The sequence below is a fragment of the Triturus cristatus genome, chromosome 1_2 (assembly GCF_964204655.1).
Source record: "Triturus cristatus chromosome 1_2, aTriCri1.1, whole genome shotgun sequence".
Classification (NCBI taxonomy): Eukaryota; Metazoa; Chordata; class Amphibia; order Caudata; family Salamandridae; genus Triturus; species Triturus cristatus.
The window spans coordinates 870716469-870736042 of NC_140580.1; the positions used below are offsets into that span (position 1 = coordinate 870716469).

General features: G+C 44.9%; 1 protein-coding gene across 1 annotated transcript in view; it reads right to left on the reverse strand.

Annotated features, from left to right (window-relative positions):
• PRXL2B (peroxiredoxin like 2B) overlaps window positions 1–15260 on the reverse strand; it is a 33612-nt gene extending 18352 nt beyond the window's left edge. Inside the window, exons 1-3 of the mRNA XM_085609208.1 lie at window positions 15081–15260; window positions 6611–6815; window positions 3745–3796 (exon numbers count right to left, since the gene is read on the reverse strand). Coding sequence (XP_085465334.1) covers window positions 3745–3796; window positions 6611–6815; window positions 15081–15143 — 320 coding nt within the window. The 5' untranslated portion in view covers window positions 15144–15260. The remainder of the gene's footprint in view (window positions 1–3744; window positions 3797–6610; window positions 6816–15080) is intronic.
• Window positions 15261–19574: the final 4314 nt, after the last annotated feature.

Sequence of the window (19574 nt, forward strand, 5' to 3'; positions counted from 1 at the left end):
CCTGTCTATTCTAATCACAGGCCCCACGCTGCAACTCTGGGCAATAGCTTGCTTAACCTCCACACCGGCCCCAACAGCGCTAAGGATGCCTGGCTTCACCCTGGGGGTGCCCAGGAGTGGACACTTCACAGGGAAAGCCAGGAGGGGTTCCACAGCGGTATGAGTATCGGCGCCAGGAAACCGCAAAGGCGACACCGCAAGGTGGCCGTCTGGTGACAGTGCGCTCTATAAGTACCTTGACATTTACATTTACATTTAAGCATAAAATGTGGCCTTCCTCCGCCATGGGTTAGAGGATAGCCTCCAATATCACACTAACGAGTCACAGTACATATAATAATGCAACTGACTCCATCCCAGGTGCGCCGGCCCGTGTGTATATCCAGAGCATGGTGAGATCATCGAGAATAATCTTGGTGAGCTGCTGCCTTCTAATGGACACTTTTGATAAAACGCTACTTTTAGTTCCGAGTGATTGTATTCTGGTAATTCGAAACTGCTAAGTAAATTGATAGTGTTTTTTAAACTAGAGACTCTGTTTTTATTTTGGACATATTTGTCTTAACCTGGCAGGTATGCTATCGTCTTCCTTCATGGGCTATATTCTTCTCTTTTCTTTTTTAGGTTTGTGCCTATGTTACTAAATATGGTTGTAAACGAGATTGAATATTAAATACTTTTAACTTTATTGTTTTTGTTGTGGCACCCCTACACCACCAAATGCATTTATGTATCCGGTATTTGTAAAGCGCGAACCAATCACCCCTAGGGGTCTCAAGGTGCTGGGGCCATCGGGGAGATTAAGTGAGCTATTGCCCAGAGTCACATGGTGCCGAGCTGCCATCGGAATCGAACACTTGACCCTCAGCCCACTTACTGAAGGGCTGGTTAAGTGTATTTTCAACAGATCTTTGGTTTGCCTCCGGTGTTTCCCTGACTAGGGTGATGTGAGAGTTTGGTTTCAGTGTTTTTGGTAACTCTTTACAATTATTCTGCCAGGTGGAGGTCTAAAAATGTACTGTTGCAGTGAGCACTATACAGCTGCCGATTGCTGTTAATCATTCGAGAGGTATTCAGATTAATCATAAGAAAGAGCTCATCAATCAGTCGGCCAGGTGCGTTGAAATGTGGAGGTGTGCCTGTAATGAATAACAGAAGAAAAATGCCTCCTATGGTGCATGCGGGCAGGACTCCATCATAGCCCAAGGGTCATTCAACCCAACATGCAGGGGTTGTAACCAGTGCTTAGTTAGTAAAAGATTAAGTGCCAGGGCCCACAGTTTGCCCAGAAGCCCATGGCCAGAACTGTCAAATGTCAGGATGCTGAATACCAAGGCTGCGTAATGCTGATTCCACCTCATTCCTGTTTCATCCACCGCCAGACACTCCCTGCCCCTTCATTTCACTTTTTCATGTTTTCATTTCATCATTTCTTTCTCACTATTTTTCCATATTTTACTTCCTCCTGCTTTCCACCTTTTGCACTTCCTCCCTCTTGCTTTGGTTCAAAGTCTGATGAGGAAAAAAAAAAATGAGTGTCGGTCCCCAAAAATGAGTGTCGGTGCCTGCCACCCGCAACAGCTTATGACCACTTTAAGGAATACCAGCCCCATAAAACAGTACGAATGTTCACAGCTACCAAATAATGTATCGAATGGATGTTATGTCCATGTATACTGTTCTTAGATACTGTTCATGAATTTCTCATGGCATATATAAAGACTTATATATACACAGATTTAACACCACTCAAAGAACTATATTTTGGAGGAGGCTAAATTGTTGCATGTAATAAAGACATGTAGGGGCCCATTAGGATGTAGGGCGGCTCGCCACCACCCGCATGGCGGTGGCGATCCACCCTACATCCTTTCCTGCCCGCCACCCATTTCCCCCTGCCATACTAGTATGGCAGGGGGAAAAGACCGTCTGGCAGTTTTCTGCCGGTCACACAGGTGACCGGGCGGAAAAGGGGCCTGCTATGGCGGCAGTGTCTGTTAGACACCGCCATCCATATTAGGAAAGCAGCGGTAAGATGCCTTCGTTGCCGCCACGAAAAAGGCATGCAGACAGTGACTTTGGGGGCCCGTTGCAGGCCCCCAGGGTATTGGGGGTGGAGGGGTGCACATGGGGAGGACCTATGGTACCCCCTGCATTTGCATGCACAAAGCAGCAGGCACCGCGCGGTGCCTGCCACTTTGTGCATGCAAATGCACAACATGCAATTTTACCATTGTGGCGGGTGCTGCTAAAAGCACCGCTCACCGCAATGTTAAAAATGTGTGATGCGCCCGCCAGTGTGGCGGGTGCATCCTAATCTCCCCCACGGGACCGCCGCACATATGGCGGGCGGAATGATGCCCTTAGTTTGTACTATATACCCAGTTCTTGATGCTTTAAAGAATATGTTGACCTTGTACATTTATTATCTGCCCAACCTATAGCAAACCTTTTGCTGTCAGGTTACACTACAACAGAAGCTGAATCCCACAGTTTACCTACTTTACAATCACACAAGTCACAGAGCACTACTGCAGCATCTTATAGATCAGAACTCAACAAATAGGAGGGCCTTTTTTGCCCCAACGATATCTAGCGATGGCTTTGGGCCTAGTTCGCTAACTATTTTCTTATCCAAGTAAATTTGAGGTACAGATGGAAAATATATTCACAGAATCAGGATTGTGAAATAATTACCTAATCGAAAACTGAACTTAAAATGGTAGAACACACAAAGTATGGCGAATGATCATCATAAATACGGAGCTGGGGCTGCTATTTGAGTGTTGCAGGGTAGGGAATTTTTTCTAAAACGAATATGTAAGTCAGGGAACATTTACAAACGTTTTTCAAGTCGTTTCTCACCCCAGAAAAACGCACATCATCTTGTGAGAAATGGAAGAGGGTGTTTTTTCTTAGTGGGAAATAAATGACATTTACTCATGAGAAACTTCCCACGCAGTGGAAAATGCACACAAGAAAAATCTGTCTGCAAGTCTTCAACATTTGATGATTTTGTGACACAGCTAGGATTATTCACGACCCCCACCCCTCCCCACCTTAAAAAAAAAAAAAAAAAAAAAATCAAAAATGTACTCCAAACACATTGGAAGACGGAGTAGATTGCAAACGTTTTCTACCTGGCCTTTGCGAGGTGGGCCATTAGGCTACAAGAGTGATTCTTGAATCCGAGCTCAGCAACTTTGCAATTCCTGTTTTAGAAGGATCTATGCCAGGTTTAGCTAACAAGCCCCAGAACTTGCAACAAGGACAGCAGATTCCAAGTGTGAATACGGAGAGGAAGAGAGATAAAATCGAGCACAAGATAAATGTTATTCCAAAACGACAGTTGGGCAACCCGAGGCCCTGGAACCGAAGCAAATAAAATACTTATCATAGCTAGAATTGGCGGAGATCTGCTGACATCCTGTGACAAGCACCAGACACATGACTGCATGCCCCAATGCTCTGCAGATGCTTAAAATGTTTTTTGTTGTTGCCTTCTGTGTAAGAATTACCTAAGCAGTAGCACTTTGACCCGCCTCCACCTCCTCTCGGCCCCAGAAACGTTGGCGCCTGTGATTAGCACAGTCAACGTATTGATGCAACATTTTGCAACATTGCTGGTTACATATTGCGCTTTAATGGCTTTTAGGAGACTCTAAACATTTATTGCTGCACTAAAACCGGTCAATGCTGCAGCTTTTCAAAGGAACTGGTTGTCACACTCTGTAAATGACTGACCTTTTGAATCCCAGGTCTTTGTAGCACTGCTTTTTCTCATCAATGTAGATATCTGAAATAAAACAGAAAAGGGCGTGGTCAATGCCAAAGTCATTCCAAGTGTTGCACGTCTGTTACATGTAGTTGTCAGACTTTGGATACTTTTATAATTGTAGGTAATTCAGCTTGGATGTATGTTTGGGAGCAACGCTTCACAGCGGTGTTTGGATCATCCATTATATGAACTTTATCAGTCCTACAGCGGATTTAGGAGTTTCTGTGTGTCCACCACCTCAACCACAATATGAAACACTGCAACATTTTTCTGAAGACGTTACCCCCAATACACAACTATTTTTATCGAAAATTACATTTCCTATGCTTTGTTAAATGTATAAAGAGTTAAATTTCTCATTAGCCCCTTCAAGCATTGTATAACACTTTTTAAGGCTGGGTTGCAATTTATTTTTTTATTTAATGAGTTTTATATAGCGCTGGCTAGACCCGTAGGCATCAGAGCGCTTTACATTAGGTTACACACTGTTACAGAAAATGATAACAATTACACATTACATCAAAAATAAGCAACACATTGAGAGAGGAAAGAAAGGTGAGACAAATAGAGCGGAGGGGGGGGGGGGAGGTTTTAGGGGGGGGGGGGGAGGACGAGGAAAAGGACGACAGGAGAGACGAAAGGAAGTCTGCCCAAAGACCGACTGGGTAGATAAACATCCGAGGAGGAAATCCACAGCCCGTCTCCCCTTTAGCTAAACAAGGTAGCTCCATCGGGCATCAGTCAAATGGCTAGGTCTCAACTGACGAGGGAAAATTCACAGAAGAAAGTCCAGTGGATAAACAGGGTGGGAACTATGAGCAAGGGCAGTTGAGGGCAAAGGACAATAGCTGGAAAGCGGTGAAGAGTAGAGCAGAAAGGGGTAGGGGGTAGGGTGAAGGGAGAGGAGGGAGATGAGGTCAGGAGAGACGCATGAGAGTTTGTCCAAAGACCGGCTGGGTAGGTGATGTCCACAGAGGGAATCCATAGTCCATCTCCCCTGCAATTAAATGAAGCCATTGCATCGTGGGATTTAAAGCCAAAAGGGATGTTATAAAATTTCTCTGTGCATCACTGTACTTTCTTAGTACAAGTGCAATTGTCAGACTGCAGAAGGGCTGTGAGAAGACATTCTTTAACGTTGAAGCCTTTCTCTACCTTGAATGTTAAGACCAGCAGCAAACGGCATTATGCAGCTTTACGGGGAAGCTGATAGCTGGAGCAGAGTACTCCAGAGTACTGTGATCAGAGCAGGTCCTAGTGTGGGGAATAAAGAACCACCATCTACCAAGTTGTGATCAAGTACATCTTTACTGATTACGCTTGGAAGATGCCCGTTTTGCAAGATGATCACACCAGTTGCCAAGACTGAAGTCATGTTATTGTCCACGGCACATAGCACCCAGGATGCACAGCAGAAACATGCAAAAGCTGGTGTAGGGAGCAGTATTAGTCACAGATGACACGCTGCAGTTCCAATTACCCCTATGAAGAAAGCAGCTGCAATGCTTCTCAAACTTCACAAATCAAAGCCAAACAACCTGGTGTGTTATGCAGTTGCTCAAATTTCTTGAGCATGAGACGGGAAGGTGGTCTTGCAAGGGGCCAATTGAGGTCCAATGTAAGCCCCATCAGCTTGCAAAGCAGCAATTGTATTTGTTTAACTGTTGATAGAATAAAAATACATTTCAGAATAATGCGTGTGTGTCAGTGCTGAATTTGTAAAATAATAAGTGCCTGGGCCCTGACCAGAAGGCCACTACAGCTTGCACCACCCCTTGCCTCGTCATCGCTGCCAATGACAGTCCCAAAACAACTACTAGCCTTCTCTCTTGCCTGCAAGTGCAACAGTTGCAATTATTCCAGGTCCCCAAAGCTAAAGTAATGGCTGGGGGGAAGGTATTAGAATTTTTTCAATGTATATTGTATTCATAAACAACTGTTCTGCTCATCTCTAAATTAGATGAGCAGCGTCACTATGTGGTGGAAGAGTGTCATAATTGTGGTGATGACAATTAATTGCCGGTGCCCAGCACCAGAACCCACTGGCTCAAATTAAGCAGTGTGTGTGCTTAAAGACAGCTAAAAAGATCAGCACGTCACAACAGCATCAAAATCTACAGAATAGGAACTTTGAAGTTCAATACATTACAATATTTAAAAAATGGTCAAAAATCTCTTGTTATGCATTTTCATCTGTTTACAAACAGCAAGAGCGTTGCTTCTGTTTATGTACAGACCACAAAATCCCTTCCCGCCGTTAATTAATGCTTTCACTCTAGAAAGACGCTAAGACAAAAGATGTGAATGGCTTCAACAAGAAAGACCCATTCATTTGCTTTGGTTAACCTAAAAACTATAATTAACGGAAAAATCAAAACAAACAGAGAAGCTATTTAACGATGCCACCCAGTGTGGAGGAAAAAAGTTGTTCTCTTTAACCAATCCTGCATCTTTAACAATCAACAATTGGAATTCTAGAATATTGCTTTGTTTGATGACTTCAACTTAAGCTTTGATATGCTTTGTGACATCATTCAATGGACGGCCTCTGAGATCAGTCCATTGGAAAGATGTTGGGTCCTCCAGAGGGTGAGGGGCGCTATTCATCGTGATTTTGTTAACATGCTGAAATGGTTATGTGCGCGTAGTAAAATACTAGGAGGTAAAAGGACGATCTGGTTTCAAAGGAACATCGTTGCAGCTTCAGAGGTATGTATCAAAGAAACATTTCTGGGGAGAGAAGGGAGGCTGATACACCATGTAGGACGTCAACTGCAACAAAAGCAGGTGGCATCAGTCTGTAATTGTACAAATATATTCCAGGAGCCTTACCTCCTTTGAAATACTTTCCATCCAGGAACTCTTTCAGCCCAACCTCTTCCGGCCCAATACCGATCAGGCGGACATTGTGACTGTCAAAGCTTTCCTTCAGTTTACTGATCTCGCTCGCCGTCCAGCGGCAAATCTGACAGCCAAACCGCCGCAGAAAAAACAGCACACTCGGTTGGTCCTGCCACAGAGTCTTCAACTCCACCACCTGGAAAATGAATAGAGAAATTATACCATCGGTGAAGAGATGGCACAGCAACCGCTTGTATATTACAGAGCACTACACACCACACCTCACCTGGCAGCGGTCATCCCCAGCTCGATAAATTACATTATACTGGTACTCATACAGCACTTTTCATACCCCTTAAGGGGCCTTAAGTGCAGTTAACAACAGGCACCTCGCAGCAGTTTGGCAACTCTCTCATAAAAATATCCCCTTGTCTCAAAGATGCATTATAGGGCAAAGGACTAGACTGATGCATCAAATGCTTTATCATGGGTGGAAAATTGAAAAAATATACCCTTCCCTCTTCTATCCCTCCACTATTCTTTTCAATCCAACTAACAGATTCACATGTCCACCGCTCAAATTAATTTCATATTTCCCTATACTAATTCATCACTAATACTTTTTTGGTTCCGAAGAAGCATGCTACTTGCCAAAAAAAGATTCAGCGCCTCGTCAGGGGTAGTAAGCGCTATATATACACACACTCACATACACACACACACACACACACACACATATATATACCCACACAATAACAATATATCTGCTACAGGCTTATAATACCAGATTCTACTGGAAGCCAAAGCTGAGCTTGCACAGTCACACTTGACACACTAATTCTGGCAATGGGTATGTCGGGTGTGACCTTTGGCTAACAGAAGCGCCCCACTCAGAGCAAGCTGCCGATAGGTGGAGGTTTTTGGACAAGCTGATAAGTAGTGATTTGCAGAGGTCAGTCTGGTATGTGGTGCACAAAGGCACAGACAGATTGTGCAAGACCAGTTCATGCCCTTAACACAAACTCTTCCCTATTAGGCTAATTTCTTTGTATCATCCAGTTTTTTCCCTGGCTCAAATATTACACACAGTAGTACAAACGTGAAACGCTACTGTGGCAGAGTTAATATTTTTTGCTGGTTGTGGTGCCACTGCATTTATTGCACTTTTTACAATATAACATACAGTATGGGTAGTTTTTGTATCCTGAAACAGCCCACCAGAGCAAGGTGAGATTTACAGACAAAGGTAGCCTTCCTTAAACTAGTTGGGTAAGTATTTTATGTAGGAGCAGCTTCAGTAATGCTTTTGGCACTATCCAGGTTGAAGAGGGGTGAAACCCCGAAACCGGTCCTAGGATGCTTGATTCCGATCCAGGGAAGACATGGCTTGGCAGTTCGGGCTGGACTGTTCCCATGAGGCACAGGGTCAAGACTGATTTGCATATGGCCATGTCTGAACTGGGGTGGCGTGGTGAGCAAAATAACGATGGATTAAACCCAGATCTGTGACTGGGGGTAAATGTTTTGCCAATGTGCAACATTCCGTCCATCATCTTGTGTGTTTTGGGTAGTTTGTGTAGCCGTTTAAACAGCCCACCAGAGCAAGGTGGGATTTACAGACAAAGATAGCCTTCCTTAAACTAGTAGGGTAAGTATTTTATGTAAGAGCAGCTTCAGTAATGCTTTTGGCACTGGGCATACAAGCAGGATAGGAAACCAGGATCGGCAAAGTCACTACGTCGTGCCTTTGGGGCTTTTTGGCAAAGCAGCTAAGCAAAAAAAGTAAACTAAATAAAGGTTCTTCCTTGGTGGTATATTTTAGGCATGCACGATGGCGTGTGCATCCCTACAAATCGATATGGGAACCAGTTAAACAAAAAAAATATTACTGATCTCCTGGTCGTTGTGTAAACAAACATCGGCAAAGCCAATACCTCTGGTCTTGAGGAGTATTTCATGATTTCCAATTTTTTGTCGCACGCATATGCAAAAGAAATGAGAAGTAAAAAATAATAATATTGCCATACAAAGGTGGCAGGTGTAGGTCAGCTAAGAAAAATAAGTCAATAGTGCACTTCTTTTCTGGCGGCTGTGTACATGTGATTAGGAAAAAATTATATCACTAACAGTACAATAAACCAATGGATTTAGTGGACTGACCCTCTGCCACATGCTTGATGCTGCAGTGGGCAGAGGCAAAATGTGAATGACACTAAAACAGACAAATGGCTGAAGAGGCCTGGCCAAAAATCCATTTATGTATGTATCTATGTTTGTATTTTTATTAGGATTTTTTCTAAACCATAGACTGGCATGACAGCTAAAGTAAGAATATGCCAAAGAAGAGACATAAGGAAAATTGAGGGTGATGCTAGGGCATGGTTTAGCTGACTAGCAGGGCCATGGGATCCATTTTAGGATCACTGGAACTGATTTGAGGGAATGGCGGCCATCCATTTGAATCACTATAAAGGGTCCGTTGAGAGTTTTGCCATCAACAGACGTCACAATGGCCAGTTAAGACATCCATGCGGTGGGCTTCCATGGTAGGTCATATTAATGAATACCTCAAGAATGTGCAGGTCTCGCCTAGGCCGTGCTTGCGCTGTTACTTCGAGATATGCTGTATTCAGGATAAGGGCATGAAACCCCACCCTCTTTCCGCCCATCTTTTTAATTGGCTCCTGTCCTTGTCCTTTGTAAATGGTGGCTTTTGATTGGTGAGTAAGCTTAGTAGTCCCTCCTTAGAACCACCTTTTCTCTTCTTGCAACCTCTCATGAGGACACCCCTTGTTACATGTGTTGTTACTCGGTAGGCTTTAATTACAGCCTCCGAGCACTATTTTCTTAAAATGCTTATTTTATTTCCATGTATCCAGCGCGGCATGCCTTAGCAAGAATGATGGTGCCTGTGCTTTTCTTATTTGCTTGCCGAACTGTTGTTTAGGAAGAAGAAGAAAGAAGTAGTAGTAGTAGTGCAGGTTTTTTATTGCTTTACTTTTGAAGCTATTGCGGTACCCGCGCTTTAGCTAAAGATGTTGAAAGCTAAAGCACAGGTGACACAAAGGTCTGGCATTTGCGAGAGTTTGAGCTATTGGCAATGTAAATGACAACGCCTTTTATTGATGTGTTTACAAAACCTGCAAGCGGTGTTTAAGCACTGCTTGCAGGTTTTGTAAACATATAAATAAAAGGCATTGTCATTTACAATGCCAATAGCTCAAACTCTAGCAATACGAGACCTATTGCATTGCAATTGATTGTTAAGATTTCCAATACAAGTACAACCAGCGAGGAAAACAAAAGCAGTCCTGGAAACTTCTGTAAAACCCATCCACTACATTAAGCACTCAAGTCTGACACTCGGTTTGGAGGTTGGAAATGTAGAATTCCTCCTACATTTGACAAAAATTGGATCAAATGCTACATTTTACTACAGGGTGTTCCCACAACACGCAGAAGCATTGTTCCGATTGCTGCAATTTATCCTCACAAAGAAGCAACCCAAGGAAAAATTAACCATCATCCCTATACCCAAATCCATCTCTAATCGTTGGGGAAAATAGAATTTTTTTTATTTATTTATTTAATCCAATTAGCAAGTCGTTTGTGACAAAAATGCTGAAAAATGTTCCGTATTACATAAATTTTTGCAGAACTTTTTTCTGCACTTCGTATTTTTCCCATTTAAATATAATGATTGTATGTTTGTACTATACATGTAACTGTACCACATATGGTGAAAGGTATGTCCTGTGTTGCAAATACATACAACGCAGGCTCTCAGTCACCCGTGCAAGGTTATCCCATTCAGACGTACACATGTTGATTGATCCCCCAAAGACCACGCTCTCACTGACACAAATGTCAGCCCTGTCATAGTGACCCTAGTCAAAGTATTTTGTTCAAACCATAGTATCTGGCTCTATGGACATTAGGCTTAAAGTAAATGAATCTGGGGGAGGGGGTGGCTGGTAACAATGCATGAATGGTTTAGCCTTCAGTAGCTCACGATGATGTTTACTGATCAGAAGTAGCTCTCACCACAGAAAAAGTTGGAGATGGCCGATTTAGACAAAGGTGCATTTGAATAGTTTTAGGAGTGCCTTAATGCAGATACGCTATTTAATAATGTAGGTCTGGATTCATTAGTAGAGTTTAATTTGATCTTTTGCATAATGCAAGTGAAGAGAGAGGGGCACATAGAAAGTGTAGACATCTTTGGACTGAAACAGTGGTACAAGTCAGACCAGTATGACTGTTAAAGTTCTGGAGGCAGTGCTAAATTTGAGCTGGTGGGGGCTACCAGCACTCATTTTTCGGGACCAGCACTTATATTCCAGCATCAGACATTTACCAAGAGCAAGAAAGGGAAACAATAAAGATAGCAGAAAGAAGGAAAACCTGTTATAAAGGGAGAAAGCAGGAACCTGCAAGAGTGAGATGGGCAGAGAGTGTATAATAATGGATTAAATCAGAATGAGGTGGATCTAGAACTACACAGCCTTGATATTGGGCGTGCTGACATTTAATTGTACACGCTGCGGGTTTCTGAGCAAAGCTTTGGACACTGGCACTTATTCTTATACATATTAAGCACTGTATGTAGGGGTCTCAGTAGTGGGGTAGGGGTAGATGCCCAGGCAAGAAAGTGATGCATTATGAGAAAGATTTTGATGACCTATCTGAGATACCATTGGACACTACAGATCTGGATAGCGATGCATCGTGAGAGTTTGGTGGCTGTTTTAGTACTTTGAGCGAGGTAGAGGTGGATTGAAGGCAGTCAGCGTTGTGATTGGTCGGGACGCAGCCCAGCCAACGGCTTAGGGGGAGGCCATGTAGGCTGCATTGCAGCCTGCATGGAGAAGGGCAGAGTGCACATGACTGGTTTGGGTGGCCCCAAGGGGCCGACCAAACAATCTTTGTGCACTCGGGAGTGGGCAGGTACACCACTCCTCCCCTGCTGCAGAGCAGCCCCATCCACACGCAACCAAACTTAATTGGTAATAATGGAACGTTATTACCATTTTATGTTTCTACTTCTCACACTGCGAGAAAGCAGTGGGCGACGCTCCTCTGCCCTATTGGAGGAGCCGCCCCTGATTAAAGTAGCTATGTATGACATCTCAGAACAGACTTAAGCGCACAAGTCAGACCAGATACAGATAATATACAGGGGGTGTATCAACAGTTAGACCACGGTACTCATAGTACGGCCCGCGGGCCGCCAGCGGCCCGGCAAGCCTTCCCTGGCGGCCCGCGGACCTTGCAGACATCGTACCTGTGCAAGCACCGCCGGTTGCAGCAGCGCGGACCGGGCGGGCGATTCTTTTAAAAGCCAAGTAACTTGTTAATGAGGCTTTGTTGTATTTCACCTCTTCTTAGTGCCCCTGCATCTCCCCTCTGAGTGAGGGGAGATGCAGGGGCGCTAAGAAGTGATGAAATACAACAAAGCCTCATTAACAAGTGACTTGGCCTTTAAAAGACCTGTGAAGAACTTGGGTGCGGCGGCGGTTTGGGTTCCAGGGAAGCTGACCCAGCGCGGGGTGAGGTGACGGACAGGGGGCGGGGGGCGGAGGTGTGCAGGTGTACAACTGAAAGGGCACACAGTCCTAAATTCAGGAACTCTTGCAAACTGTCGACTTCGTTTCCAAAAGTCAGGATCAGAAAATTGGTAATCGAAGCGCTAAATGTTTTCAAAAGGGCCTCAATATTTGCCTCCCACCAAAAGACCACCACATCTTTAACAGTCTTAAGGAAGGCACTACTCTTGGGGGCTAGAGAGACATGTAGAAGGAAATATTAGTAACAAAATATCCTGTGAGCTAAACAGACAACCTAAGAGAAAGGTGAAAAAGAATACCTCCGTTTCCGAGACCGAGAATCCGAACGAGACATTTAAGAAAAAAAGATTAATCAGAAGATATTTGACCAGAGCTTATCGGGTCTCTGAGACAGAAGTTAGGGAGGCGAATGCTGTTCACTCTGACCCTATGCCTCTGGCCTATGCTTGGGTCATTTTGAATATGTTGGGCAGGCTATGAAAGTTCGACACTACACTGCTGTTTCTGGTTACTGTGGGACTCCCAACTCGATGACGGGGCTTGAGAAGAACAACCCTGTTGAAGCCCTAGGGAACACACTAACACTTTGAGCACTTAAGTCCCAGTTGTCAGGAAGAAGCTGGACAAAAGAACAGGGAGCCCCTTACCTTTCTAGTTTCCCAAAGTAATTGGTTCAATGAGACTGGAGGCTTGCTCCGGCCATAAGTCCAGTAATAGGGCACTGTTTTGTAACGATGGCCCTGCCAAGCTACTTTGTGGAATTCTTAAGACTGTGTGGTCCTTCAGGGAGGGAGACCGAGAGGGAGGGAGACAAACAAAGTGAGTGAGACAGGGAGGGAGGGAGACAGACAGACAAGAGGGAGGGAGACAGACAGACAAGAGGGAGGGAGACAGACAGACAAGAGGGAGGGAGACAGACAGACAAGAGGGAGGGAGACAAGAGGGAGACAGAGAGGGAGAGAGACAGAGAGGGAGGGGGAGACAGAGAGGGAGGGAGACACAGAGGGAGGGAGAGGTACTGAGACAGAGAGAGTGAGTGAGACAGAGACAGAGAGAGTGAGTGAGACAGAGACAGAGAGAGTGAGTGAAACAGAGACAGAGAGAGTGAGTGAGACAGAGACAGAGGGAGGGAGAGAGAAAGGGAGACAGAGGGAGAGAGAAATAGATAGAGAGAGAGAGGGAGACAGAGGGAGGGAGGGATAGATAGATAGATAGATAGATAGATAGATAGATAGATAGATAGATAGATAGATAGATAGGAGATGTGTGAATGCCGGGTCTGGTGGCTCAGTGGACGAAGGCGTCTGCTGCAGCGGCCTGTGTTCAACCTCATGGTCACAGTATTTTTTTGCTCTAGCCCCGCCCCCTCCCCCACTGACCCCGCCCCCACCAGTGCGGCCCTCGGCCACAAACCACACTGTAAATTTGGCCCCCGAGAGAAAGTTTGTGAGTACCCCCGAGTTAGACTGAGGCGCAAGAGAGGTCGCGGGGGAAGGGGGGTTTGAGAGGTCTATGGATGTCAATATTGACACAAGTGCATACTAAGGTTCAGATGGCGGTACACAGTGAGAGCTCTGTGAATGTCTCACTACTTAGTGGTGCATACCAGGGCTTTAAGTGGAATGAAAAAACTGGGAGGGGCTCTCTCAAAGGGGCGTGGCCGATGTAATCAAGGGTGTGGCTTAAAGACATGTATGGTAAATATCTGCGCTTACAATAGTGTGCTGTCCGACTTGTATTTTGCAGTTTCTGTCATTGCATCCAGCTTTAGAATTCAAGTAACATTGTACCTACAACAAGTCAGGACTATTGGCTTTGTCAATGGTTGTTTGTTGTATAATATGAATAAGCAGTAACTATTGCTTGTTGTAAATAATATTGAAAAAGCTTCCACTTAAAGCCCTGGTATCACCACGACGATATTGCTGCTCCTGCGTTTCAAATGGAGAAAATGACTCTTTTTAAAGGATGTCAATTCCCCTACAACTCATCTGGCATGACATGACGTCATGCCGTAACTGCTCGACTAGTGAGAAGTGAGCAGTGCACACCGCCTGTGCCAGGGCATACAACAGAGCCCGCTAGAGACCCGTTTGAGGCCCCCTGTAAAAAGGTGCTCAGCACCGGCGAGACCCGGCCCACTTAAAGCCCTGGTGCATACCATGAAGCCTCTGGATGTCTTTCCAGTGGGATAGCACAGCATGGTGCACACCATAATATAGGAGCACGAGGGCAAATATAACGGTAGAAAGTTGTTTAACTTAATATATGAAACGTTATATAAAAAGACACAGTAAGAAAATAAATCCTGTTTTCAGCATACACACATTGTAAAAGCTTGGCGCAGTATAGTGAACAGTGCATTGCTTTGCCGACTGCCTGACCTTGGTTCAATCTGACCGCCACCTTTGTACATACACAATTTCTTTCCTAAAACTCTCTGCACGTTTCGGGCATGTGACCTGTCAAAACAAGTACTGCAAATTACTGCTTTCAAAATAGTCAATACTGTTGCACAGGTCATTTTCCTTGCTCAAAACTTAACATATATCTGAGAAGATGGGGGAACCCGACCTACTCCTCATATGAACTGTGGTAATTCCCCTTTCCCCTGGGAGTCAATTTTTTTTTCTAGAGGCAGCATTATACAACTCACAAGTGGCGGTGGCCATCTTAGGTGTAGCTAAAACCGTCACCGTCCAATAGAAGACTAACGGCACCTTACTCATTCTCCAATTGGCTGATTCCCTACACTGATAGCCATTAGCCAACAAGCCGCACCTTCGATTTAAGCCTGCTGTGCGCGCACTAGCTCCCAAAACAGAAACATCGGGTTCTTGTGATTTTGTTTCGATAGCCTCCATGCATTCTCACAATTACCCTTATAGCCTCACCTCTGCAGTGACCGCGTTTTTCACTAGGTTTGCACCCACTCGTGCCAGATCCACGGCGCTCATTTTTCCGTTTTCTGCCGTCTGTCTGGTTAGCTGTTTTCTTTAAAGCGTGCTGTTCCCAGTAACGCCGTGGATGCGGGAGATAATAGTGCAAGCTCCGCCTTCCTCATAACTATGTATGTTTCTTTGACCAATTGGGCTGCAGTACAAGTACACTCGAGCCTTTTGTCCTGAATGGTTCCGTAATGGGCGTTGACCTGTTGTGTAAGTGAAACACGCTGTTGTTGCATAAACATCCAGGAAGTGGCAGAGTACCTTGAAGCGTGTGCAGCATAGCGCCCTCTTCAATCGTTAATGCAAAACAGGCCCAAAAGAGACTGCAGATGTCGCTGACATGGTCGTGATTTGTCTGATTACCCTTTTGACTTAGGAATCACAACAATTTGCATTAAATTCTGTGATTAAGCGGCGCGTTTCGCAAGGCCATGCATTTGGCGTCGATCGTCATATAGCTCCATGTCGCTCCGAGTGCCTCTCTTCCAGCCTAGAAAAGAACTAGAACGTGTTTTTGGTAAAATACACATAAAGAGACGATCAGAGTTTTTTTTGAGAAACCTCAATTTGTGCTGTTAGAATAGCTGAGTTATTTCCTCTCTTAATGACTGTAAACAGCACCCTCCTTTCGCACCCCCCACGAACGTCATTGATATATATATATATATATATATATCCAAAAATAAACATCAATGAATTTTATTTCACTCTTCCAAAATTCCTTTCAAGCGATACAGGCTGCATGAAAATGGTACCTTTAGGTTTCATCTGCACAGAGTTTATGCACTGTTGCTGCTAGAGGTAGTGTTCACTGTAAGGGGCTTGGAGCCCGCCCATTGCTTACCATTCGTTGGCTTCTTTGTCACTCCTATTTGATGCCTTCTAATTGGCCAGTGTTTGCCGATGTCACTTCCTGATCTTTTGTTTGACGCATGTACCAAATAATGATTTATTTACTTTGATAAGGCTCCTTCCTTCCACTGTCCATCCACTGCTCTTCCGTGTTAATTCTTCCCTCCTACCTCCACAATGCAGTTGCTTCTTCCCTCCAAACTTCCCCCGCCATAAAAAAAAAGTTGCTTTGATGCAGTCAGCACTGGTTGTGTCATAGCACTTTTTATACCACCTTGTTGCCTCTCACCCTTACGTTGTCCCTGTTGCTCACACCCACTCGCCATAAGAAAAAAAACAGCATTGGCATAGCCAATAGGTTTTGCCTTTGGGACCTTATAAGTGTTTAGCCATGCAGCACATTACCACCCACCGGGCAGATTTCTGTAATGGAACTAGTACTTATGTAAAGTGCTTTGATACCTTCATTCGCGCTACATAATACAAAAAAAGGAATGAAAGGAGAAGTACTTGCAGATTTCTGAGGTGGGGGAGCGAATCGATTCACTCTGTAGCGTTACGCTGAGCCTACCTGCTGTAGATGTTTGTTTTTTCTCCATAACAGTTAGGGTGAAATGTTGATTGCTAACGTTCTTCTGTTTTGTTTAACCAGAAGCATGATCATCCGGTCAACAAATGGTTAAGTATCACAATGTAGCTATTTACTGAAACCCCACGAGGATCGCTCCCTTCCTCCCCAAGACATGAGTGGTCTTTAAGGAGCTTTAACTACTGTAGCAGCTGCTTGTTGCCTTCCAGGGTAGGCTTGTTGGCCAGGGCCCGCTCATTAGACGGTGCTGACGATTCCGCTGAAAAGTAAGATGTCACCGTAATTGATTTTGTTTCTGTTCCTTTGTGTTTTAGAGAAAATGAAAGCGCACTCTTGTGGAGGTGGGGTGGAGGGGATGCGGCTTCTAATGAAAGCGGCATGGTCTGGAAATGAAACCTGACCAGGCGCGCAACACCCATTGGACTCACGGGGCTTCAGCCCCCCCCGTCGTGTGTGGCAGCCCGGGATGAGACACCTTCCCGGGCAAAAAAGCAGCCGCACCCGAGCACTTCACAGGTCTTTAAAAGACCATTTGCATGTTAATGAGGCCTCGCTGTTGTTTCAGCCCTTCTAAGAGCCCCTGCAGCTCCACTCTGCCTATTGCTTAAACTTCAGCCCCCTCCCGAAATTTTTGCTCAGCCCCCCCTGAAATTTTTGCTCAGCCCCCCCCCCGAAATTTGGCTCTAGTTGCGCCTCTGAACCTGACCCAAAACATATGGCAGCCTGCGTGCTGCCGCTGCTGGCTCCTATTATATAATGCCAATACCAAATCAGTACCAAATCAGAAAGCGAGCACAGTTTAGAAAATCAGGAGCCCAATTGAAAGGAGGCGAAAGTGAGTTATCCCACTGTGCAAGTGAAGGCGGGGCTGGAGTATGCTGCACCTTGATGCCGAGTAACAGATGTTTATTGCCAACCAAATGAATGTTAATTAGTCCGTTGGCCTCTAGTGGGATGAAAGGCTGAGCAGACGCGCTGGGGTCTGAACCTGCGGTTGTGAGGTCAAACATAAGATTAATAGGGTGCTTGCCTTAAAGTTAAGATTGCATTATATAATGCCAGTACCAAATCAGAAAGCGAGCACAGTAGAGAAAATCAGGAGCCGTGTGTGTAAGCAGAGGCCTCGCTACCTCTGCCGCCACTGTCAAAACACGATTCTGCTGCCTTCCTCCTTCTACAAGTCAACAGCAATGGGCCTAGCATGACAGCAAATGCACACGTTTCTCATTGCAAACAGAGCATTGGCAGGGCTGTGCGTGTGCATGTGGCATGTGAAGGGAGGATTGGTTAAAAAGAATGGCACGAGAGAGAAGCGGGGGCGAGTGAGCATGGCAGCGCGGCGAACGCGCTAATTAAAAACAGATGGTGACATGACCCCGAACAGATGGCGCCCCTGCTCGTAACTGCAAGCCGTATGCCGTGGGCGGATACGTTTACTTGGAAAGGTGGGACATGCAGCTGCCTTTGCCCAATTGCATGCTGTCTTTTTAGAAAGACGGACGCAAGACCAATTGAAATAATGCAGAAAAAAACACACGCACGTGCGTGTGAAAAGTGCAGAGTGATTCCAAGAGGTTGTTTTCCTAGCGCAGCGTCGACCTAAAAAGCACTATGATGCAGTCAGCGCTGGCATCATCGTAGTGCTTTTTTCAACCTTTACGTTTAGCCATGCTTTACAGCCACACTGCTGTACAACATCATGGCTAAAAGACATTGGCAAAGCCAATAGCTTTCATATAGGCGAGAACTGTGTACTTTGCCAATGTTTGTTTAGTGTAAAGGGAGACAGCAGATGATCATTCTATGCTAATGTCACTGGTGGCTCACAGGACTTAATAAATAGAACACTTTTAAGAGTGGCTGAACCACTCAAATAATTATCAAAACGAACAGCTCTTGGAGCCCAACAGTGTTTACTACTTTGATTTCAGCATCACAAGGAACGTACAGCATGGCCTCAGACATGTTCTGTCACTGTGGTTAATCCTACAATAGTTGAGCGTCACAATTTACAAACAGGAAATCTGGGCTCAAATCCTGGCTTCCCCACTTGACCAAATTTTGCGAGCTATTGCAAATCACATTAGTTTAGTTAAATTCTTGTAACCAGTTTAAGAGCACATTGAAGTAATTCTGATTTGAAGGTGTGCTCATGGGTGATGAAGAACAATAAGCATTGGCAAATGCAATAGTTTTCGCCTATGTGATTAATAATATTTTTTGCAAGTTTTAGCTTGGTAAGCAGTTGTGCAATATAAGTTAGAGTTAAAGAAACTCTGTAAAAGGGTAATGACTTGTTTCTTTGAGAAAGGCAATATATTGTGCAGTAACTGTTGGTAATCCTTGCATGCGGATATTGTTGTAAAGTGAAACCCCTTCTCCATGGCAGCATTGAGTCTGCAGGGCCTTGTCATCAGGCCTCATGTCTGCTTACGGGACAAGTTCCACAGCCACCCTGGACCTGCTGTGCAGCCTGCCCTGCCCACATCCTAATGATAAATGCAGAGGACCCCTGGGAGTTGGAAGGCCCGATCTGGCCTGTCTCTTCAGAGAGAGACTGCTGTCACTTGGGAGCAGACCTTGGGTCAGAGGGATCCCTTCAGAGGCTGCAGCGACTTTTGTAAAGTGATCTCCTCAAAACACAATCCCAAAAACCCCAAGCAGGAGGTGAGGAAGGACCCATGGCACCCCTGCGGCCATGCAAGGACCAAGCTAGTTAATGGGGCTTATAGGGGAAACCGAGTCCCTGACTGGGATTTGAAGTGCTGAAATCCGGATCACAGTAAACCAAAACAACCCCTTGAGTCGACTTTTAACATGCTGTCGAAAGGCAGAGAGGGGCAACACCAGATCAACAATACAGAGAGCTTCAAAGGGCAAGCATATGCATTCCAAAAACACCACAATTATCTTCCATTTCCAAGATGGAAGAGTTGGTGCATTCTAAGCTTTTAACAACCTTTGACGTTTATTCCTTAATGAGTTATATATCTTCTCTT